General features: G+C 50.9%; 1 protein-coding gene across 1 annotated transcript; it reads left to right on the top strand.

Moving 5' to 3' along the window:
* The first annotated feature begins 1,817 nt into the window (after nt 1–1,817).
* LOC123124520 (uncharacterized) lies at nt 1,818–5,863 on the top strand. The gene is made up of 3 exons (XM_044545120.1): nt 1,818–2,239; nt 2,383–2,450; nt 5,607–5,863. Exons 1-3 carry the CDS (start codon nt 1,927–1,929, stop codon nt 5,844–5,846), a joined length of 621 nt encoding a protein of 206 aa, XP_044401055.1. The 5' UTR covers nt 1,818–1,926; the 3' UTR covers nt 5,847–5,863.
* The last annotated feature ends 18,733 nt before the right edge of the window (nt 5,864–24,596 follow it).

Here is a 24,596-nt window from a genome sequence, read left to right as displayed (position 1 = left end):
TTGATCGCTCCATTAGATGGGCCCGGCGCCACCATCGCCGACACACGTCAATGAGGAGCCACAGTCCCCGTCGCGCGTCCACGTGAAGCGGGGGCCGGCGTCCCCACTACGGCATGTCACAGAGGAACCCACCTCCCCGCCACGCAATGCGGCCTCCACGTCAGAGGCCGCGTCAAGGAGGAGCCCGCGTCCCCCAGCCCGTTCGCCGTATCAAGGACGAGCATGTGTCACCCCCAGCGCACGGTCAGTATGCCCGCATTGATGGGCCCGTGTCATTGTAAAGGAGGAGGTCCCCCGCGATCCCGAAGTCGCGGGGCCGCATCCTCCACTACCTTGGAGGAGAGGGTTACGATGGTCCCTCGGGCTCGAGGGCCATCATGTCCGAGGAGGAGCGCGTGGCGAGGCAACATGCACGGTGGCCGTGTCAAGGAGGAGCCCGCGTCCCCAAGCGCGTCCGCCGTATCAAGGACGAGCATGCGTCACCCCCAGCGCACGGTCAGTATGCCTGCATTGATGGGCCCGTGTCATTGTAAAGGAGGAGGTTCCCCCGCGACCCCGAAGGCGCGGGGCCACATCCTCCACTACCTCGGAGGAGAGGGTTTACGACGGTCCCTCGGGCTCAAGGGCCATCATGTCCAAGGAGGAGCGCGTGGCGAGGCAACATGCATGATGGCAGCGTCAAGGAGGAGCCCGCGTCCCCAGCGCGTCCGCCGTATCAAGGACGAGCGTGCGTCACCCCCAGCGCACGGTCAGTATGCCCGCATTGATGGGCCCATGTCGTTGTAAAGGAGGTGCCCCCGCGATCCCGAAGGCGCGGGCCACATCCTCCACTACCTCGGAGGAGAGGGTTTACGACGGTCCCTCGGGCTCGAGGGCCATCATGTCCGAGGAGGAGCGCGTGGCGAGGAAACATGCACGGTACGACCGGCTCAACGCCGCTCGTGGCTCCGCGTTCGCCAAGTCCGACACTGCGCCAGAATGGGCCTGCAATGACCCGAACCTCACCGCCGCGTGGGCCCTCGACTGCTCCGTCACCACTACGGAATGGCCGCTTGCCATCGCCGCCGCCTTGATGTGGAGCTCACCAAGATCAATGAGGAGTGGTCGTTTAGCGACTCCTCTGCCAACCCCGACACAGGCAAGGCTGTCGTCAGAGCTCCGCGGGCGCCATCTGCTTTGGCCACGGCGGCTCTGCACCGCGCAGTAGGAGGCCCATCGGCTCCTCCGCCATGCTAGCAACTGCCGGGCAAGGCTGCGCGGCCCTCCGGCGCCCTTCCGCTGTTGGAGGGACATCGATGACGACAACGACGACCATGATGGCAGCGACACGAACGGAGCGACAGGGCAGGGCGGCTACGCGTATGAGGTGGTCATCCGATATAGGGTTTAGGAAATTCTTTCTAGTTTTTAGTAGTCAAAATATCGACTGTTTTATGTGAATTATGTTCGAACTTTAATGAAATCTGCCGTGTTTGATGAATTTCCTCTGGTTTAATTGAACTATGGTCGGCTCTTGCATTCCGTCCGCGGACTGGCCCTAGTCCACGAACGGATGCGGAAGAAAATTCAAGGGTACTTCGGAGCTGTTTGGTGATCCATTAGCTTCACCAAATTTAAGGATCTGCAGAGCAGCTATTCCCTGTTTCGGGATTTTTAACTTGCGCTCTGCCAGCTCCTGGAGCGAGAGTGTGGAGCGGAGGAGGGCCAAACAGGCCCTTCTTTTCCCAAAGAAAAAGAACAGGCGCTCCTGCAGGTGAGGTGGCCGTGGCCAACCCATGGATCTATACCCACCTTACCAGCATGGGAGCAGTGGGCCGCCACAAGCCAGCTTAGCTATTGATTCGTATCATATCATGCCACCCTCCGTTGAATTTCCTCCGTTTGCTTCTTCTCTCTAACAGCACCAGCTAAAGCCATCATCCATCCATGAGGGCCAGATCGCTGCCGTCCTTCTGCCTCCACCGGATCAGGTCCGACTGGACCGCCACGGCACCTCCACCGATATGCGCCAAGGAGGCCTCCGTTGATGGCCGGGACGAGGGCAACGATGGCGTGCCAGAGGAGAAAGAAAAGGAGAAGGAGAAGGATTCTGCTGCTGCGGTGGGGAGGAAGGTGATGGTGGTGACCGACGGTGGCGGCGAAGAGGCCCGGACGGCGCTGCAATGGGCGCTCTCGCACTCCGTCCGGCGGTCCGATACCGTGGTCCTCCTCGATGCTGTCCAGAGCACCGGCAAGAACCGTAAGTTGGCCAAGTACAAATCTAGGCCGCGCTTGCTGACACCTTACACATACAAATTAAATATCTCCAAATCAGTTATAATGTGTATGCTGTTAAGGTACATATTTGTAAATGTTTAGAAAATCTTGCTTGTCTGATGCTAGGAGATGATCTAAGAGGGTATCAGCCCTTGGAGGCCATGAGGAGCATTTGCCATGCTAAAAGACCAGAGGTACCCAAAAAATTGTGTCTGCTCTTGCTCTTGCTTTTTGTCTTGGTAGTGTTTCTTTGACTAAAAATGCCCTTAAATCAAGTACGATTCACAATCTCATTGTGCTTAAATTTTAAGTAGAGCAAACTGAGACACCATTTACAGAAGTAGAACATCAATAGAACACTACATGCGACAACAAGATTAAGATTTTATCTTTGCATCCTACAACCAGTGAACACCAGTTTTGTCGCAAAACAACAACAAAAAACGGTGAACACCAGTTCACATCTAATCTCCATGGTGACTGATAAGGGACACATCTCATTCCTTCTAGAGCTAACTAGTAGTAACATGGCTGGTTCCCCGCCAAAAATAATGATATCCATGGTCTTGCATGTTAATTAGCATCATTAGAGCATCTACAACCGGACCTCTCAAACCCGTCTCATACGTCCAGGCGGGTGGACCGGTCACTGCCCGGTCACGATTTGTTGACCCAGACGGGCCTCTCAAAAGGCTCTCAAACGCCCGGGCTGACCGGCACCCCCATATCCAGCCCAAATATGGGGCGGATATAGGGGCACCCGGGCACGCCCACCACGTTGGAACCGTCCCATGCTGGCCCACTTGACCCCACTTATATTCGACCCCATCCTCTCGCCGGAGCAAACCCTAGCCACTTCACATCACTCCCGTTCACTCCCCGCCACCCGAGCTCACCTCCGGCGGTTTGCGGCCTTCTCCGCCATGGCAGGCAGCGGATCGGACTTCGACCAGTCCTGATCCGTCGACGTCGACTGGGGTGTCGTCCTGTGTGGGTTGGAGGAGGCAATGGCAGTCCGCATTGCACTCGCCGCTCCCGGAAGGACAGCGCCGGTCGACGGATGGATCCGTCCGCCGCGATGCCATAGCGTCGGCTCACCGGATGCTCGCGTCCTCTGGTGCTGGATCCTCGTGGTCCCGGCCGGAACACCTCTCCTTCCCTATCACCGGTCGGGCAGAGTATGAGTCCCACCGGAAATGGGCGGCCCACCGTGGGAAGGAGAGGATAAGGGCCGCCGAGGCCCGTATCGTGACGGAAATGGCAGCGGCGGAGGCGGCTGATGCGGCGGTGCGGGCGGCCGCAGAGGAGGAAGCCATCCGTGCCCGTATTGTGAAGAAACGGCAGCAGAGGAACGCGCTCGGCCTCGCCCGTGAGCAGAATCGGGCGGTCCGTGCCATGGCCGGACTACCATCGAAGGAGGAGAAGGAGGACAGCGACAACGTGGACAACTCCGACGACGAGCAGATCCGGCTCGATCCGTACTGCGTCTTCGACCGGTACTTCACGAGAAGGACGGCAAGGGCACCGGCAAGGGCAAGTGCAGCCGTGGATGAACTTCACCATAGCCAAACATGTCCGTCCGACGGCATGTTTAGTGTAGTGTGATGGAGTAGCCAAACGATGCATGTGCGTTGACGTAGTTGCATGAGTTTGTATGAATTTAAGATATGGTAATTGAGGTGTCCGGATGTGGATTGAATTTTTTAAAAGGTGCCCGGTCAGTGTTCGTGACGGGCTAGATTTGACAAATGTAGGTATTGAACACATCGATGGTCCTCTTCTTTGGGACAAAGGAATTCGACATCGGCCGATGCATGCATTTCTACTTCCTTCTATTCATCCTTTTACTTGAAGATTGAGTTGGTTATCACGGCGAAATACGGCACCAAGTCTAGCGAGATGAAAATTGAGCATGTCGGCTGTCAGTCATATATACATATAACGAGCGGTCTTTACCGCTAAGACGTACATCTATGTATGCAGGTAATTAATTATCACTGGAAGGATTAGTTTTTCAAAATAGACCATTAGAAGAAGAAGAAAATCAGGTGACAGTAATAACCTTTAGAAGGCTGGAAATAGACTCTCCCTTCCTTTACTTTCCTTTATTCACTTATGATCATGATCCACTGGTAAGAAGTGTTAAATGATCCTTGCCAACAACCGTCTGCCGTCAAATATAAAAATGATAAATTAAGGAAACTAAATTTAAAAGTTTTTGTTTTCTTTTTAACTGGAGCTCCCTGAGATAATGCATTGTATAGCAAACAATACCACAAAGAAAAATCAATGGGACGTACTTACTGTCAATATCACAAAAGAAGATGCATGGGCAACACAAAATGGACAAAACGGGCCCTTATCTGAAACTTCAACACAAAGTGGCCCCAATCTAAAAAAATTCACGAAATGGCCCCTTTTACACGACGCCCGGAGCTAGGTCGCCATGCTAGATAGCATGATGCCCCGGGCTAGGGCATCATTGCTATTTGGCATGATGTCCTAGGCCGGGGCGCCATGCTACATGTCGTTACCATGGCGCCCTAGCCCGGGGTGTCATGCTCTCTAGCATGGCGTCCTAGCCCCGGGCGTCATGCAAAAGAGGGCAATTTCATAAAATATTTTCAGATTGGGATCATTTTGTGTTGAAGTTTCAGATTTTCGATAAAGGGCAATTTTATTATCTCAGAATGTAGCATCAAGGGGATACAAAACATTATGAGTAACACCCGGCCTCTGCATAACTGAGATGCACACAACCAAATTCAAAAGTCTGACAAAAAGCAACAGTAAAGTCCTATAGACCGACACTATGCCTATGTGGAAGGTGGTGGTGGATCGATCCGGAGGTTATGCTGCCACCCATGTTGGGAAAAAACCTCCGTAGCCACCTGCTTCAACCGCGTACACACCGCCTTGAACAGCGATTGGTGCTCCGATCGTTGTAGTATAGACCACGTATGAAGCGATTGCGTACAACGGAAAATAACCTACAGAGGAGAAGCATTTTTCCATTAAAAACCAAATCGTTTCTATATAGCCAGAGCGACCAAATTAAGGCGTACGCTCCCACCCTTATAAGCGCTTTAAACATATTTGGAATACCGTCCAACCAGTGACCAAATATATTGGGCCAAATTTGTTCATTTTCACCACAAATGCAAGCAAAGGCCACAACATGCGTCATCATCAAGGGGTGCACGCATTTCTTCCCAGGCAGTGATGGCCTGATGGGGCCGTCCACTTTTCATCTCTAGTTTGACATCGATGCCGCTGTGCTGTGCACCTACCCTTGGCTAGTTGGCTGGCTGACAAAGAAGTTAATAATGACTGCCTTTGTGTACTGCCAGGTACGCGTGGAGCTTTCCCTGGTGGAGGGGAAGGAGCGAGGGCCGACCATCGTAGAGGCGGCGAGGAAGCAGGGCGTGTCGCTCCTCGTCATGGGGCAGAAGAAGCGGTCCGTGACATGGAGGCTGCTGGAGATGTGGATGGCCGGTGGGAGAGGCGCCGGCGCCGGGGGCAGCACCGTCGAGTACTGCGTGCAGCACGCCACGTGCATGGCGCTGGGCATACGACGCAAGAGCCGGTGAGGGGGGGGGGGGCAAATTTGACAATTTTGACCTGGAAACGAAATAAATTCACAGAATGAACTGGGTGCGAAACTATTTCACACCCCTAACCCTTTTGTGTAGCGCCCGCCACGCCGGCGCCACACCCTACGGTGCAGCGCCTAGCTCCGGGGCGTTGCACCTCTGTCCACCGTGGCAGCCCACGGGCCCGCACCCAGCAGTGCAACGCCTCCGAGCTAGGCGCTGCACCTGTAATGTGCAGCGCCTAGCCGCTAGGCGTTGCACGTCTAATGTGCAACGCCTAGCGGCTAGGCGCTGCACTGTGACTTATCCAGCCACTTGGCTGGTCCCCCCTCCCCCACCCCCCCAACCACACACTCTCTCACTCTCTCCCCGAGCTTTGCCCCCTCTCCCACTCTCCCCCCTCTCAAATCTTCTTCCAAATCTTGCAAATTTGAAGAATTTGTCCGTGGATTTCGAAGTCAAACACTCCCTCAAGGTAATAATCGTCGATCCCCTTTTTTTGATCGAAGTAAAGTTCTCCCATTGCTCATTTGTTGGTAGTTAGGGGAAACCCTAGTTTTGTTTGGATCTAGAGATTTGCATGGAGATGTGAGATGTTTGTTTGCCAATATCTATGATTAGGCTTTGTTAGTATGCTAGGGTTATTCTTATGGGTGTTCTTATGTTGGTGCTAGGGTTAGGTTTAGGGCTAGGGTTATGGTTAGGGTTATGGTTATGGTTAGGGTTAGGGTTATGGTTAGGGTTAGGGTTGTTGTTTCATATATATATTAGGGTTTGTAATCGGTGTTAATCCATGGATTAGTACTCATGGAAGCAATGTTACCTTGTGTTCATTGCTTATAGGGATGGGAAGAACATGTGTGTTTGTTCATCATGGGGACAAAGACGCCTTTTTGAAAGGCAATAAAGAACCGGACCCGGATGAGTTTGACATGGTGTTTGATAGTAGTCCTAGCTATGCGGAGCTCTTGCAACAAGTTAGGAAAGATTTGAATTGGATGGACCCTAGTGATATCATTGAGTTGGAGGGAAGGCATAATGTTGGTTTTGGAATGCACATCCGTTGGAAGACAATGCGTGTAAACTCGGAGCAACGTTGGGTTGCATACAAGGAGACGGCGGCCGAATCACTAGACAAGGCTCTTGAGTTATTTGCAACGAAGAAGGTTGATTCAAGTTTGCATTTGGACTTGAACCGGAACCCCTCCCCTTTGGTTGCTAGTAGCCCCCCATCCTTGAAGCGAGATGAAATTGTTGAACCTCTTTTGACCCAAGAAGTGAGGCCAACATTGAGCCCGTATAGAAACAACCAAGATGAATCTTTGCAAGAGGACAATGACGAGTATGCGGACGATGACAATGAAGTTGATCTCCATGACAACAATGTGGGTGATCTCGACAAATATCATTTGCAAGAGACAATGGACCATTCCTTCCCTTTTTCCCGTGCATATGCATCGGACTCGGATGACGATGGTCCCGTGAACAAGTTGATGCGGAGGGGTTCACGGTGAAGGAGGCCGAAGCTTTCGAGAAGGTATTTGGTCGGGATCATCGGACTACATTGTTCAAGGATGTTAGTCTCGCGGATGAAGCCGTGGTAGATGGTGGCCAATGTGTACCTCTTGGGGTTAGGCCAAGCTCTCACCGTGATTTGGTAGACGACAAGAACCGGATTGCTAAAGGTTCTAAGTTCGACAGCTTGTTGGATTTGAGGATGTGGCTCGACAACTACTCAGTTACGCATTACCGTCCACACAAGGTGGTGCACTCGGACGTCAATGTGCGCTACACGGTTGCATGTGCATGTGAAGATGAAAAGGAGGTCCAACTTGGACTTACAAGAGGCCGTGGTGGTGGTAGAGGTCGTGGAAAGGAGGTCCAACAAGGAGTGGCAAGACGTCGTGGCGGTTGTCCGTGGATTGTGCGTGCAAGACCATGGAAAGGAGGTCCTACTTGGCATGTAGTGAGTTGTGTGCCAACTCACATGTGCCAAGGCAAAAGGGTGGATGGCAAGATTGTGTCTGAAGACCACAAACAACTCACATCCGAGTTCATCGCTTACAGGCTCTCCAACTCAATATCCACACTTCCAACAATGAGCGTCCAACATGTCATTGACCTTGTGAAAGCCATCTTTCATTACAAGGTGAAATACGGCAAGGCATGGAAGGCGAAGCAAGCCGCATTTAAGATGTTGTATGGTACATGGGAGGAAGCATACAACCGAATTCCTAGGTTGTTGTTAGCCATGGCCGCGACAAACCCGGGCCTGGTTCATGTGGTCGAGCCTCATGGGCACCAAACAACGGTTCATGAAGGAAGGAAAGTCAGAGTATTTGGCCGTGCTTTTTGGGCGTTCGAGCAATGTGTGAGGGCTTTCGAACATTGTAGGCCGGTCATCGCAATTGATGGCACGTTCTTGACCGGACAATACAAGGGCACCTTGTTGGTTGCGATAGCAAGTGATGCCAATAACCGGGTGTTGCCATTGGCATTTGCTTTGGTTGAGGCGGAAAACAATGACAACTGGGAGTGGTTTCTGCATCTTTTGAGGACGAAGGTGTTACCCGCTCAAAGGGAAATTTGTGTCATATCGGATCGGAATCAAGGAATTCTTAACGCCGTGGAGATTGACATTCCCGGGCATGCTCCGTTGCATCATCGCTGGTGCATGAGGCACTTTTGTTCGAACTTCTATAGGGCATGTGGCCTTAAGGAGTTGGCCGATGATCTTCAAGATTGTTGTCTCGCTTTCTCCGATAAGCGCTTCGCCACTTTGTACAACAAATTGCTCGCACACAAAAAACTTGATCCCGGGGGTCAAGAGTTTCTCAATAGGCACATTCAATATCGGAACAAGTGGGCACGTGCTTTTGATGAAGATGGCCAGAGATACGGTCAAATGACAAGAAATATGGCCGAATGCTTCAATAGGGTGCTCAAAGGTGCACGTGGATTACCCGTGACGGCAATAGTTCAATACACATTTGACAAGATGAATGCGTACTTTGTAAAGTACTCGATGGAAACCGATGCACAGATAGCGGGTGAGAACCCACGGAAGTACAAGTACAAGTTCCCACCCAAAGTTGATGAATGGTTGCTATTTCAATCACGGAAGGCGGACTCAGAAGAAGCTATATTATATGACAATGAAGAGTGGAAGTACGAAGTGAAAGAGCCAGGAGGAACCACAAATGATGGCCGGCAACATGGAGGTCGGGCTTTCAAGGTGTCGTTAACACAATGTGATTGCTCTTGCGGGAGGCCATTGTTGCTTCATCTCCCATGCTCACATTTGTATGCCGCCGGCCGCGTTAGGAATGTGGACATCAATCACCCACGCACCATGAGGGAGTCGGAGTTCTCAATCATGACGGTCAAGAAAACATGGGCTCCCCGCTTTCACCCATACTTTGACCAATCACAATGGCCGGAGTATCATGGAGTTCAACTGTGGCCGGATCCGGAGTTGAAGGTTGTTAAACGGGGTAGACGTAAGACAAAGCGTCTTAGAGGCGACATGGACGGATGGGGCCATGGTGGGCGCCGCGAAGCGGGCAACGACCAATTCCAAGAGCCTCGTGAGAGCTCCCGTTGTGGGGAGTGCAAAGGTCATGGCCACAACAAAAGAAAATGTACCAAACCAAGGAAAAGGTCCAAGAAAAATGATGCAAGCACAAGCCAACATGGAGCTACACAAGGGAGCCAACCAAGTGGTAGCCAACCTAGTGGTAGCCAACCTAGTGGTAGCCAACAAGTGCCAAGCCAACCAAGTGGTAGCCAACAAGTGCCAAGCCAACCAAGTGGTAGCCAACAAGTGCCTAGCCAACCAAGTGTTAGCCAACCTAGTGGTAGCCAACAAGTGCCAAGGCAACCAAGTGGTAGCCAACAAGTGCCTAGCCAACCAAGTGTTAGCCAAAGAGTATCTAGGCAACAAAGAGGTCGGCAACTTGGACTTACAAGAGGCCGTGGTGGTGGTAGAGGTGGTGGTGGTGGTCTCGGCCGTGGTGGTGGAAGAGCTCGACGTGGTGGTAATGGCCGTGGTGATGGTCTTGGCCTTGGTGATGGTCTTGGCCTTGGTGGTGGACTTGGCCGTGGTGATGGACAACCGCAAGTTCGTTATAGAGGAATGTTTGGATACCTAGATGGACCGTTTCCGTATGTTCCTCACTAACTATAATGTATCATATGTTCTTGTTTTTTCATATGTTCTTCTTTTTCATATGTGCTTCCATTTGTTCTTATTGTCCTTACTAACCATTATGTTCCACTCATTGTAGGTATGGCGGCTTCCCAACCCAACAAACCAACGATGAAGGAGGATGGCGAAGATGAGATGGCCGGATGGTGGGAGAAGGCTGCGAAGAAGCTTAGAGAGGAGGATGCAGCCAAGCTAAAGAAGAAGAAGGAAGAGGAGCTTGAGAAGGAGAGGAAGCGAAAACAGAGTGCGGCAAATGCGATGCGCGCTAGGGAGCAAGCGTTGATGAGGAAAGTTGAGGAGGCACAGAAGAAGCATCAACAAGATTTTGAAGAAAGAACCATGAAGCTTTGGGCAATTGCAGCTGAAAAAGAAAGGAGGGACAATCAGATATTCATGGAGAGGGTGGTTAAGGAGGCTCACCTCATAAGAAAAAGGGAGGAGGAAGAGGAAGAAGAAGAAAGGAAAGGGGCCTTGCTCTACGCAATAGAGCTATGTCTCCTCTTCGATTTGGTTGTGAACTACTATGTCTCCAATGTGATTTGGTTGTGAACTACTATGTGCCGTGCACTACTATGTCTCCTCCTCGATTTGGTTGTGTGAACTACTATGTGCGGTGAACTACTATGTCTCCTCCTTGATTTGGTTGTAAGAACTACTATGTGTCGTGAAGTACTATGTGTTATGAACTACTATGTGTCGTGAAGTACTTGGGCGCTGCTATCTACCATGTGGCGCCTAGCTGCTGTGGCTCTCTGGATAGCTAAAAAATTCACTAAGTCCAAGTCCAAGTGCCTCAAACTGTAAAGTACCTTCTGTTCTGGCTGCATAGCTACAGACCAGTGCAGCGCCTAGCTAGGAGGCGCCACACTGTACAGTGCAGCGCCTGGGGTCTAGGCGCTGCACTGTATAGTGTGGCGCCTCCGTGCTAGGCGCTGCACAAACACTTAGCGAATTTTTTGCCTGAAACTGGAGGCATACCTTCTGTTGCTTGCTGGATACCTACAGACATGTGCAGCGCCTAGCTCGGAGGCGCCGCACTCCATAGTGCAGCGCCTGCGAGCTAGGCGTTGCACTATAGAGTGCGGCGCTTCCAAGCTAGGCGCTGCACATGTCTGTAGCTATCCAGAAAAGCAACAGAAGTTTGGCTAGTTACAGACATGTGCAGCGCCTAGCACGGAGGCGCCACACTCTATAGTGCAGCGCCTGAGAGCTAGGTGTTGCACTGTAGAGTGCGGCGCCTCCAAGCTAGGCGCTGCACATGTCTGTAGCTACCCAGAAAAGGAACAGAAGTTTGGCTAGTTACAGACATATGCAGCGCCTAGCTTGGAGGCGCCACACTCTATAGTGCAGCGCCTGCGAGCTAGGTGTTGCACTGTAGAGTGCGGCGCCTCCAAGCTAGGCGCTGCACATGTCTTTAGCTATCCAGAAAGCAACAGAAGTTTGGCTAGTTACAGACATATGCAGCGCCTAGCTTGGAGGCGCCACACTCTATAGTGCAGCGCCTAGCACGCAGGCGTTGCACTGTAGTGTGTGGCGCCTGCGTGCTAGGCGCTGCACAAACACTTAGCAATTTTTTGCCTGAAACTTGAGGCCTACCTACTGTGCCTCCTCCCCCCTCTACTGGGTCTTTTTCAACCACATTTCAACAACTAGTATAACAAACATTTAGGTACGACATCATTTCTCCAAGTATAACAATTAGTATAAGAAACAAAGGGTTCACAAAAGACATCATTTCATAGAAAGGACCATCACAATAAGTTCCAGTTTACCATAGAGCTACCACCACTCCAAGTTCAACGACATAAAAGGTACGACCACTCCAAGTTCAACGACATAACAAATCGCACTCGAAGTTCAACATTATAAAAAAACTAAGATGACTAGTGCTTTCCACGCTTGCTGGGTCCTCCCCCCCTCTTGACGCTTATCTTCTTCACCTTCCTAGGAAAAGGAACCCACTCCGGCTCCGGCTCCGCCTCCGGTTCGACATCGTCATCCAAATAGTCATCCAAAGCCGCCATCCGCGAGGTGCCGACCGTCCTTTTGCCTCTTTGGGTGAAGTCTTCAGGTGTGTACTTGTTGATTCCCCTCCTAGGCTTCAACTCGTATGCAGACCGAGCCCGGTACGTCCCCAAGGTCATATCATCAGCAACCTATGCATCAACAAAAGATATGGAAAGACCGTGTGTGAGGATATAGTTAGCAATGCATCAACAAATGGATATATATCGTCATGCCATACCTCTTGGGTGACCCCACCCACATCCTCATCCTCGAAAGGTTCACCATGGCTCTGCCCCGAAGCGGGATCTGATGGTGTCGCCGACCTAGACCGTTCTGGTGATACATACTCGGGGTCACGACAACCGAAAAGGTTTGATAGCCGCCTTAACTTTTGGCCCTGGCGCTGCAACATGTACAAGTGAATGAGACATGGAACGTACCAACAAATGTTAAGTGCTAGTTTGAAGGAGATGTGAACCTTAATGAATTCTCGAAGTGCACCTTCCCCATCGCTTTTGCCAGCCGGGGTTGTTTCCAGAATAGTCTCGGTCTCGTCAGCTGCTTTCTTGATCTGGGCACGCTATGAACAGAAACGGTATCAAAGTGTTAGGCAAGCGAAGATGTGAAAAGTGCGAATGGAAAAGCAAAAAGGGCTAACCACAAAGTTCATCATTGGAGCTGAAGGGATCACCGAGTTGCCTTTCCTGACTAATGCGTTGTACTGGTGCTGGGCTACCTCATCAAAAACGGTGGGTTCTTCCAGAATCTCCTCAGCATACGCCGGCTGGCATACCTCCACGCGGGTACTTGCAAGAAACCATGCGAGATAGTTGTTGAACGCGATCGGGCAGTGCTCACGAAGCTGGGCTCGTTTTCCAGCCCTTGCTTGCTCCACACTAAGAGCGAACTGCACGACATACTTCCTGTGATGGCTGGCCCAATCCTTGATCTTCCGCTGCTTTTCCTATCCAACCTGCAAGTTAGAAACAGAATATTAGCATCATCGAAACCGTCGAGAAGCTGCTAAGTGCTCAAGGTTAATTATATCTTACGCGTGTAGCAACTTGTCCGTGTCCTCCCACTCCGGCGGGTGTGGCTGGAACAAACCAAACTGGCGGAACACCCGATGTGGCAGGTGAAGCTCAACCGCCCAGTTGCATATCAGTGGGCACCGCATATGCCAGAGATCCCTATCCCTAATGCACATCGGATTAAGCCTGAACTCTATAGGGTTACCAAAACTCTCTCCTTTTCCATACGGCTCCCATTCCACCTGCAAAATGGGATTGAATGCAAAATTGATATCGAGTGAAGATACAAGCATGATAATCACTTATGCAAGGTCGGTTCACCTGCTCAGGCGTGATCGCGTCCAGCTCGCTCTTGTACAACTTGTACATTACAGAGGGATCATCCGTCGTCTCATTTAACACATCCCACTTGTAAGCCCAAGTGGGGAGCCGTAGTGGGTCGTCTTTATCGTCCCAATCCTCGTACTTCACGGTCTTAGGTCGTCCAACCGGCAAACGCTCCCAGCTCCATATGGAAAGTGCGAGCAGACAACCACCAATACCTCCAGTGTGCCTACAACTGGCATCGTCCAACTGCACATAAAAAAGAACATGGTCAAATTTGCCGCAAGAGCGCATTGATAATGTATCAATGAAGTGAAAAGGAAACAACTTCATACCTGTCGATACAAGTAAGCTAGTGTCGCCGAACCCCAACTCCATTTGCTATCGAAGACGGTCAACGCCTTCAGCCACATCCATGGAGCATTCTTGCCTGTGCCATCAGCAAACATTGTCCTCGATATCACGTACCACATGTAGACACGAGCATAAGTCTTCACCATGTCCTCATTAGCATCATCGGGGCAATGAGCGAAGTTCGATGATATCCACGTGAAAGTAGCGCCCGCTGCGACTCTTTCCTTCTTCTTATCTCCCCTTTCTGGCTCCCGAGGCTCCGGAGGAACCATACCGATAAGGGCTTGCATCTGCGCGCGCCACCCTTTAGAATCGGTGTTCATACATAAAGGATTGCCATCGATAGGAAGACCGGTGATCATAGCGATATCCTGCAGCGTCACGGTCATCTCCCCGGTCCGAAGATGGAAAGTGTGTGTCTCCGGCCTCCAATGATCAATAAGCGCGGTGAGTGCTGCAGCATTGTTGGGTGGCGTCGACCGGCGGACCAACTCAATGAAAGGGAGAAGTCCTGCCTCCCTAACATAAGGTGTGTACCGCTCATCATAGCTCATCCCTCCAAGGCTGATCCCGTGAGACCGAAGCTTCAGAGGTGCAAGCTCCTACAAACAAACAAATCATAACATTACATATGGGGCATTTGTGTTTGAAAAAACATACGAAATTCATAACACCGGCCACTTTCAGTATTACCCGCTGCTGCACCGACATAGCGTACGACCGGTGTTGATGGTCCCAGTGATCATCGAGAAGCCAAACCATCCTAACAATTTCAACAAAGCATTCTTGTCAACACGATTATCTTTTCAATTCAAAAAAACTAAAGTAGGCCTACTACATGCAAGATCCAAAGCATATGGTGCTTCCCCCTTGGCCTATAAAAACATGTCAATCTATGTATCCAAACTATAACATGTCAATCTACTTCTCCATACAAATAACATGTCAATCTACTTCTCCATACAAAAAACATGTCAATCTATGTATCCAAACTATATAAATAACATGTCAACCTATCTATCCAAACCACATTCTAATCTAACAAGGGTTCCCCAAATCTAATATATGCAAGATTCAAACAAAAGTTGCCCAAATCTAATACATGCAAGATTCAAACAAGGGTTCCCCAAATCTTCAAAATATAATATTTTCTATGGATAGAAAGAAGGGGATCGGAGGAGAGTACCTTCTACGATGGATTGGTGAACAAATGCACGGACCAAATCGTCGGATCGGAAGGATTTGGGAGAGGGGATTGAGAGGGGGAGTGCAGATGGCCGCCGCCCTTTTTTCTGTAACTGCCAATGGGGAGGGTGGGGCAGGAGAGGGCTGGCGCGTTTGCATATAAGTCACAGTGCAGCGCCTAGCCGCTACGCGCTGCACATTACACGTGCAACGCCTAGCGGCTAGGCGCTGCACATTACAGGTGCAGCGCCTAGCTCGGAGGCGTTGCACTGCTGGGTGTGGGCCCGTGGGCTGCCACGGTGGACAGTGGTGCAACGCCCCGGAGCTAGGCGCTGCACCGTAGGGTGTGGCGCCGGCGTGGCGGGCGCTACACAAAAGGGTCAGGGGAGTGAAATAGTTTCGCAACCAGTTCATTCTGTGATTTGATTTTGATTATAGGTCAAAATTGTCAAATTTGCCGCGAGGGGGAGGCTATCTCATCACCACTAGGCGCCACAGAGATTTCTGGCTCCTGGCTTGACAGAGTGGAGTGAGAAAGGTGTTTTTATTTACAAACAGTAGTGGAATAGGCAGAAGGAAGTGGAGCTTATAGATATAGGGAGAATAACGCAAGAGAATGTTGTTGTTTGTTTGGTGTCTGCTTGCTTCTCTTGTTGTTGATTTAGTTTCAAGCTTCAACTGATGATGTGTGTTTTGTTGGGTTACCAGGACTTGCATTATTTTGTTGTCTTATTCAACAACAGAAGAATGCATCAATGGTCTTCCACGAGAGTTCAAACATATATCAACAAGACCAAATAAAATCAATGATAAGTAATTCTAAACCCAAGAGATGGATGCCATCCCTTGCAGCCTTCCCCATCCCCTGCGGCGGCGCAGCCTAGCCTCTGTTGTTGTTGTTGTCGGCCATGGGTGGGGTGTGGGACCTACGGCTGGTTGAGAGGGTGTTCGCGGCTTGCGGCCTTCCCTGTGCAACCCCCCCTCGTCTTCGGTGGCACTCCCTCTCCCCAAGCAACGGTGACGGCTCTCGGATGGAGGCGGTGATGCTTATGTGGTTATGGTTGAAACGAGACATCTCGCGGTGGATCCTTGCTGTCGCTATCCCGGCTACGGCGGTCTCAGGCCCGCGTCTCCCCAGTATCCCCGCCGTCGGAGTCCTTTGCCGGGCAGCTCCAGCCTCGGTGACTGAGTGGTTGCGTCCCTTCCAACTCACTTGGCTCGCGGACGCCCCGATGGTTAAGGCCACGGCAGCTCGGATCTGCGTCCCTCCAGTTCTAGCTTGCCGGCGTTGCTGGACGTCGTCGCCCCAACCCCCCCGCATGGTGCACCTCGTTGTCTGCCCTGCCCTGTACACCTCAAAGCCTCCTCCTTTAGCCAGATCTAATGCGCGTGGGTCTGGAGGCAGTGCCACCCTCCAACGGCAGGTGCAGCCCTACCAACCCCCATCTAATGCGCATGGGTCTAGAGGCAGTGCCACCCTCCAACGGCAGTTGCAGCCCAGCCAACCCCCTTCCGCAATGGTGCTGCCGACCATTGTCAGCTCCCTCATCTTCAATTCCAGATTCGGCAGCTATGGGATTGCTCAGCTTCAGGCCAGGGAGAGATCTCTGCTCGGCTTGCCAGTGCTGGCAACGGCGGTGCCCACGTGTGTCGTTTCCTTCCGGGAGGCGTTGCCAAGGCCTTAAGTTGCGCCCCTCTTCGACCTGAGGAGAAACCCTAGGCCCGGTTTCTCCAGATCGGATGGCCATGGTGTCTCAACGTCGTTTTCCTTCTTAAAGGCACTATCTTGTTTGCTTGCGGTGTCCGTGGTATTGTCTCGGGTGATGTTGGAGTTCTTCCTGGTTCGGCATGGCCGCTCTTGGTTTGGGTTTGGTAGGTTTAGTTGTGTTGTACACTACCCTCCGTTAGGTGAGCAGCCACACATGCGCCAAATTATCAAAAAGGTGTTAGAGTGCGTACAAATAAAGAAAATTAATTTCAATTATTTTGTATGTACAATTTGTCCTCTCTCAATAATGTGTTAAAGTTTGACTTCAGTCAAATCTAATATGCAGAGTAAATAAAAATGGAGGGGTACTACCTCCATCCGGGTTTTTAGTCCACATCATATTTTTAATCAAATTCAGACCACATATTTAATAAAAAGCTGGTCAAAGAAAATTACAGGGTAACTGAAGACAAAGTTGTGATGCTTAGAAATCGATACCAAACTTTTTCTCTTAGTACCAACGTCGATGCTTCTTCGAGGAAACATTTGGTTCATATCCAATTATGTGATAAAATTGCACCAACGTAAACGACCGCTCCAAGATGAACTAGTGAAGGATATCGTCTTTGTGATAACAAGCAAAGAGAACTGATGGAAGATAGCCCATTCTTCATTGAACATCGATCAGCTTCACCAGCCGATGCAGCGATGAGACGCAACCATGAGCATCGATAGCTCATCGTGGTGTGATGATCATCAATTTTGGCATCATGTTTGGGTCAGGCACCAAAGAAGTTTGATAATCCGCACTGTGGTTTGTTTCTTCTCGGTAATCAAGCTCGGGAAAGGAAGAACTGAGCAACAGTGGCCATCCAATTTTGTGCAGTTCCACTAAAAATTGAGGAAGACATGCCCGGCTATGGAGATATGCATCCCTGGTTGCAAAAATATAAAAAAAGATATTTAAGTAGTGTCGTTACTTTTTTTAGCAGTGGAACAAGATTAACAGCGGCATCTTAATTGGCAACGCCTCTACAGGGGCATTGCTTCATTTTACCAGTGATAGTTTTGGATTAGTAGCAGCAATACGAGCATATGGACAATGACCGCACAACCACCATGTACTTTTTGTTGGAAAAAAACATGTATACCTCCACCGATGCATAAATGATAAACCTGGAAAACTTTTGGAGTGGCCTTTTCTCTATAATAGTAAAAAATTGGTGATGTTGGACCAGGCGACGAACCCTAGCTACTGTAGATGGGGAGCTGGGGAGTAGTGGTATAGAAGAAAACCTGCATGTAGAGTACAATGAAGCATGAAATCCAAAAGAAGTTATGCCTCAGGTGGGCGAGATGTGGATTAGGCGGGCAGGCGGGTGTTGGTGTCAAAACCGGCGGATCTTGGGTAGGGGGTGCCGAACTGTGTGTCTAGGATCGATGGTAATAGGAGACGGGGGACACGATGTTTACCCAGGTTCGGGCCCTCTCTTTGAAGGTAATACCCTACTTCCTGCTTGATTGATCTTGATGAATATGAGTGTTACAAGAGTTGATCTACCACGAGATCGTAATGGCTAAACCCTAGAAGTCTAGCCTGTATGACTATGGTAATGTGTATCTGTCCTTTCCGGACTACGCTCTTCGGTTTATATAGACACCGGAGAGATCTAGGGTTACATGGAGTCGGTTATATAAGAAGGAATCTACATAGTCGGTTGCCAAGCTTGCCTTCCACGCCAAGTAGAGTCCAATCCGGACACGGGTATAGTCTTCGGCCTTCATGTCTTCACAGCCCATCAGTCCGGCCCAATGGATAACAGGCCGGACGCCCGAGGACCCCTTAGTCCAGGACTCCCTCAGTAGCCCCTGAACCTGGCTTCAATGACGAGGAGTCCGGCGCGCAGATTATCTTCGGCATTGCAAGGCGGGTTCCCTTTTTCCGAACTCCAAGATAGTCTTCGGATGATTATCCGAACCTATGCATACAATTGTAGAGAATATAATACTCCACGAGTCCAATTCGTTGACGACTGTTTATGACATTGCATCACGCCTGCCCGTTTATTATTTCCAACCGTTGGCTAGCCCGTCGCTCCACGTCTCGGGACGCGGTTTTACTGGCACGTCTTGTCAAAGCAGAGATCGTGTCCCCTTATTCACGGGATTTTCATTAATGCAGGTGTGGATAACCCAACCGTCCCCTGAGTACAACTCTTTGGGGATAGGTAAGTTTCGAGACCCAGGGGGAGACACCCAGTCTTGTCTTTTTCTTTTGTGCTTGCTTCTTCCTCAACCCTAGCCACCTCGAGTTCTAACCCTCGGGTTCCAATCTCCACCAGCCCCAATCATGTCCGGATCCAGCCGTCCAGGCCGGTGGGTGGCTTCTTCCGTCATGGAGGAGGATATTGCAAAGCTCCGCGCGGCGAGGTATCTGACCCCAGAAATTCTTCATCGGCTTCCCGCAAAGGGGAAGGTTATTCCTACCCCCAAATCCGGCGAGAGGGTAGTATTTGTGTTCCACCTCCTCCACGGGTTAGGGTTCGCGCTTAACCCCTTCGTCCGGGGGCTCATGTTCTACTATGCGCTAGATTTTCACGATCTGGCCCCGGACTCTATTCTCCTCATCTCGACATTTATCGTCACGTGTGAGGCCTTCCTCCGGACTCCTCCGCACTTTGGTTTGCGGCTCAAGACCTTCGACGTGAGGCCGCAGGTGACAGAGGAGGAGTAGGCAGAGTGCGGCAGCGTCATAATAGGCAAGCTTGCCAGCGCGGTTTGGTTTGAAGGATCTTTCGCCAAGTCCTCTGACTTATGGCAGCAGGGGTGGTTTTATATCAACGAGCCGCGGGGCTCCAAGTGGGCGGCTACGCCTGCGTTCCAACCCGGCCCTCCAATTGAGCTTGCTTCATCGATCAATAAGGGATTGGACTGGGGATCTGTCAATGAAGTGCAGACTCTGCAAAGTCGCATCCGAAGCCTTACTGAGAAGGGCATCGATCTTGTGAACGTCGTTCAAGTAATGCTAGTCCGCCGGACCCTGCCATGTCAGCGGTGGCCTCTCCGTATGTGGGAGTTTAATCCAGAAGGGCGGCGGACTCTTCAGCACTTCTTCGGCACCACGCACGAAGGAATGTGGAAATTATATTTCGGGGAACGAGAGCAATGGCCGGACACCACCGAAGATGTTGGCCTTGACTGCAATCATCCGGACACTTCGGTAAGTATTCAATCTCCGAACACCTTCCATTCAAGCATCTCTTGACAAGATACTGAACAATCCGTCCCTATACAGGACTGGATAAAGAAAGCGGTGTTAATCTGGTATCCGGCACCCCTTCCCGAAGACTCTGCGACCGCCCTGCTGACGAGAATGCTGATTCCGACACCGTACCAGGTGTCTGCAGAGGGGGCGAGAGCGGGGAGCCCAGAGGTGATGCCTGCCCTGAGGATGAATTAGATGCTGCGTTTGGGGAAACCAAAACCCTTTTGCCCAAGGGCAAAGGTGCAGAGGGAGCCCTCCATGGCAAGAAGAGGGCCGCTTCCGAAGATCAGGAGGGGAAGCCTTCCAAGAGAGGAAAAATGCCATCGTCGGGCGGCTTGGGCGGGGTGAGCGATGCTGTCGTAGGGCTTTATGACGAGGACGAACCTCTGGCCAAACCGTGAGTGAAGCTGGGGCACTTTAAACATACCTCATTCTTTTCCTATTAGTGAAGTAATCATCCGACGTATGTACATCCACGCAGGTTAACGCCTGGTGTTTCTCAATCGTCCTCCTCCTTGGGAGACCTTCTTCCGGAGATGATGGAGAGTGACACGCCTTCTCCGGCCTCCTCACCCAACAGGGGGGATGATACCGAGGTATCATCCCGAAGGGCCCCTCCCGATCATCCAGCGGTGCAGGAAATGAAGAAGGCGTTACCCGGAAGCGATCGGAGGATCAAAAAGATATGCTCAGGTACTAACCTTGATTTAACTTGGGATACAGGCTGCCTCCCCTCCTGCGGCTACTCGAAATACGAAAGTGGCCGAACTGCAACGAAAGCTGTATATTGCGGAAGATGACATTGCATTGATCAACAGGCGTCTTGACGACTCGCAAGGTATATATTTCGAGCATTCCTTACACCAATGTGCTTGTAATTTAGGCCTGACGCCGAAAAGAGTTTTATATGAAATGTGCATGAGTGTAGATGGTGCTGCCGCCGTTGAAGCTCTTCGGGCGGAGCTAGTCCGGGCCAAGGAGCAGGCCCGGTGTAGTGATGCGGTTGCCGAGAAGGCATCGGCTGATCTAAGAGCCGAATAAGCAGCTCGGCGCCAAAATGAGGAGAAAATATCCGCACTGGCGCTTGAATTGAAGAATACTGCCAGCCGCTGTGAATACCTTGAGAAGGAGAATAAAGCCAAAATGGCTGAGCTTGATAAAGCCGTACGAGAGGCGAGTGAAGCTCGGTCTGAATCTAGGGTAGCTCGTGAAGAGATTCGGCAGGCTAAGGAGATAGCGACCGGTAAGACCTTTTTGCTTCAGACTAAGTTTGGCGATCCGGACTATGCTCAGCTGAACCAGGTCTGGAGTTCTCCGGCTGAATTTTTGGACTTGCTAAAGAGTTCTTCCGATGCAGCGCAATTTTACTAAGCACAAGAGGGGTATGCAACAGAGAAGCTTTTCTGGTCACAATTTGGCGCGTCAAAGCGCCCTCTGTTGCTGAACGAATAGATGTCCCAATGGGCCGAGCTTCGTAGGATATCCGGTGACGCCATGAAGAATGTCATAATCCGGTTGTGGCCAAATGAGCCTGTTCCGAAGAGCTACTTTGGCTTGGTGCAGCGTCTTGTTGATGCGGTGCCGCGTATCGACGCTGTGAAGCGGTCGGCGTGCATTGAGGGTGCACGGATGGCCTTTGCCCGAGTCAAGACGTTCTAGGGGAAGATGAAGGCCGTCGATGTTGCGGCGAAGAGTCCGCCCAAGGGCAAGGACCATAATGAGCTAGAGCATTATTTTGAAGATGTCCTGGAAGCCGCCCGCCTGATAGAGGGTCAATGCTCGAAGAACATAATGTTCGAGTGAGGTGTATTAGAATTGTAAAAGACAATTTTATAATTGGTCGATTTTCACATTTTGCTCAAAAGATTGAATTCCTCCTGTGCGGCCGTTTTAATATAATCTGAAAGTTTTCCAGTCGTCGGCTTCAGCCCCCTCGTAGGAAGTACGGGGGTGTTTGGAAAAGCATTTAATCACTCTTTATCCAACGTCTTGGTCCGTGAAGGAGGTGATAATGCAGCGAACCAAGCAATCGGACTATAAGGCGTTAACACTTTCACTTAGCCATAGGAGTTTTATGGTGGGACTACGACATAGCCCCTGGTATGTATGCGGCATATGGTGCCTTGCATATTTGATCTGAAAATGATCCCTTGTGTGACACGGAGAATCGCTAAGGATTCCAAGAAGTCGTCAAGTGGTTGACCAGCTCTCGCCGCATCATGACAGTCAGTTTTTGGCTTTCTCTACTGAGGTGCTCGCCCGGTTTAGACCAAGGCACAATCGCAGTAGTTCTCCCTTTACTACCCTAGCCGATAGAACGGAACGTAGGGTAGCAAGCACAGGAGCCGGGCAACCCAACTATTGACCCAAGACAATGATTCGGAGCTGATGCATATAAGGCCAAACTTGCGACGCCGAAGTACACTATAGAGCTGTTCGGACTTTTACTGGCAACTCATTCGTTCCCACACCGAGCCCCTGGCAGGGTATGCCGAGGTGCATCTGTAAAGCTGCCGTTGAGGCCGTACTCATTGTTGAAAGAGTATGAAAGATTAGTTCGGATGAGGTTTACTGGGAGCGGAGCAATATGCCAATGATAAATTTATGTATATATATAAAAAAAGGAAACCACAAATCCGACTATTTGACATGCTCGGGGTCGGGATCAGAGGAAAGGGGGCATAGTACAGGCTCGGAATAAAGAGTGCGGTCTACAAAAAGTTATTTCGGACCTCCTATCGCACGTCTGCGCCGCCCGTCCTCGGGGAGGGGAATCCTTAACGAAAGTAGCACCTTAGGTGAGTGTACGGGTCCGAACTCCGATAGAGTCCGTTGTAGATGCTGTCCTGTTGGTCACCTGTTCTTAAGAGATGATACATAAAAATAAGGAAAACAGATAAAAACGTTACGGGAATGCTTGCAGGATTGTCTGTATTGTGCTTCCGCCGATGCCCATGGTATCTTGAGTGCGTAGTGATGTACGCATGGTGTAAATTTTGCCAGTACAGTAGGTGGGTGGCGGAAGCCGAACTGCTATTTCCATTTCTGGAGTGGTCGAACTTCAGAGGGAAACTGTTTCTGGCCCCTGGTGTTCGGCTGGCGAGCCAATCCGTCGTCTTTATCGCCTGGTGGCATCCTCCCCTTGTGATCGACGTTAAGCTTGCCTGCCTGCTTGAGGACCCAACAGTTTCTGTTGGTATGATTAGCTGGCTTATCAGGGTGACCGTGAATCTGACAAGGTCGGTCCAATATCCTATCAAGGGTGGATGGTCCATCCTGGTTTGCCTTTAGTGGCTTCTTCCGTTGACCGGGCTTCGAATTGTGAAATCCGACGTTGACCGCTGTGTCGTGTAATCTTTCAGTATTATTGCGACTATTGTGTTCGGTTCGTCGCATCTTACCGTTGTCGTCTCGGATTTCGGAAGTGCCCGGGTCGCTGGCGTTGTTGCTTTTACGAGCGAGCCAGTTGTCTTCTCCCGCGCAAAAGCGAGTCATTAGAGAGGTAAGGGATGTCATGGATTTGGGTCCTTCCTGGCCGAGGTGACGCGCTAGCCATTCATCCCGGATGCTATGTTTGAAGGCCGCGAGGGCATCTGCGTCCGGACAGTCGACAATTTGGTTCTTTTTGACTAAGAACCTAGTCCAGAGCTCCCTGGCTGACTCGCCGGGCTCCTGGACAATATGACTTAACTCATCGACATCTAGTGGCCGGACATATGTTCCTTGGAAGTTGTCTCGAATGGCGTCTTCCAAATCTACCCAGTTGCCAATAGAATTTTCTGGCAAACTGTTTAGCCAGTACCGAGCTGGCCCTTTAAGCTTGAGAGGTAGGTATTTAATGGCGTGAAGGTCATCTCCGCGAGCCATGTGAATATGGAGGAGGTAATCCTCAATCCATACCGCGGGATCTGTTGTTCCATCGTATGACTCGATGTTAATGGGTTTAAACCCGTCTGGAAATTCATGCTCCATCACCTCGTCAGTGAAGCAGAGAGGGTGTGCGGCTCCTCTATGTTGGGCCACACTGTGAAGCACCTCCGGCGGACTCCGTTTACGGTGTTCGGACCAGGCGTGGTCGGCTCTGTTGTGTCTGAATAGGTAACCATCATCACCGGTCGGGGCATGTCCCCGCGATCTGTATATCAATTTTGTGTGTCCTGTTCTACCCTCCAGGTCTTGTTGGATGTCGCGAGTATTCCCCCGAGCTGTTTTGTTCTTGTTTTCACGGCCGGATGGGTTGGTATGGTGCTCTGCTTGGGCTGCTGCTTTATCCGGACCGAACTGTGGTCGGCCTACCGCATTATTCGATGGTGGTGTGGGCTCCAACGCCCTGCCATCGTATTGAGGGGGCCACCTACTCTTGGGGTGGCTTTTGTCTGGGCTGCTAAGGCCATATTCTTCGGCGGCCATGACCTCAGTCCATCTATCATTGAGCAAATCTTGGCTCGCTTGAAGCTGCAACTGCTTCTTCCTTAGGCTCCTTGCAGTAGCTATGAGCCGGCGTTTAAAGTTCTCCTATTCGAGGGGTTCCTTAGGCACGATAAAATCCTCGTTGCCGAGGATCTCCTCTTCGTCGGAGAGTGGGAGATAATTGCTATCCTCCGAGTCTCCGTATGTGGCCTGTTCATCAGGGTTGTCTTGCCCGCCTTCCTGTTCCTCCTGTTCG

This window comes from Triticum aestivum, chromosome 5D, assembly GCF_018294505.1.
Source record: "Triticum aestivum cultivar Chinese Spring chromosome 5D, IWGSC CS RefSeq v2.1, whole genome shotgun sequence".
NCBI classification, from domain to species: domain Eukaryota; kingdom Viridiplantae; phylum Streptophyta; class Magnoliopsida; order Poales; family Poaceae; genus Triticum; species Triticum aestivum.
The sequence above is the reverse complement of the archived record's forward strand: the minus strand, read 5'-3'. Positions and strand labels throughout refer to the sequence as shown.

Bases quoted from the DNA above. Each gene is read 5' to 3' on its own strand.
- LOC123124520 (XM_044545120.1), top strand. From the start codon at position 1,927: ATGAGGGCCAGATCGCTGCCGTCCTTCTGCCTCCACCGGATCAGGTCC. The intron at 2,240-2,382 runs GTAAGTTGGCCA...GTCTGATGCTAG, and splicing joins CCAGAGCACCGGCAAGAACC to GAGATGATCTAAGAGGGTAT. The intron at 2,451-5,606 runs GTACCCAAAAAA...GTGTACTGCCAG, and splicing joins GCCATGCTAAAAGACCAGAG to GTACGCGTGGAGCTTTCCCT.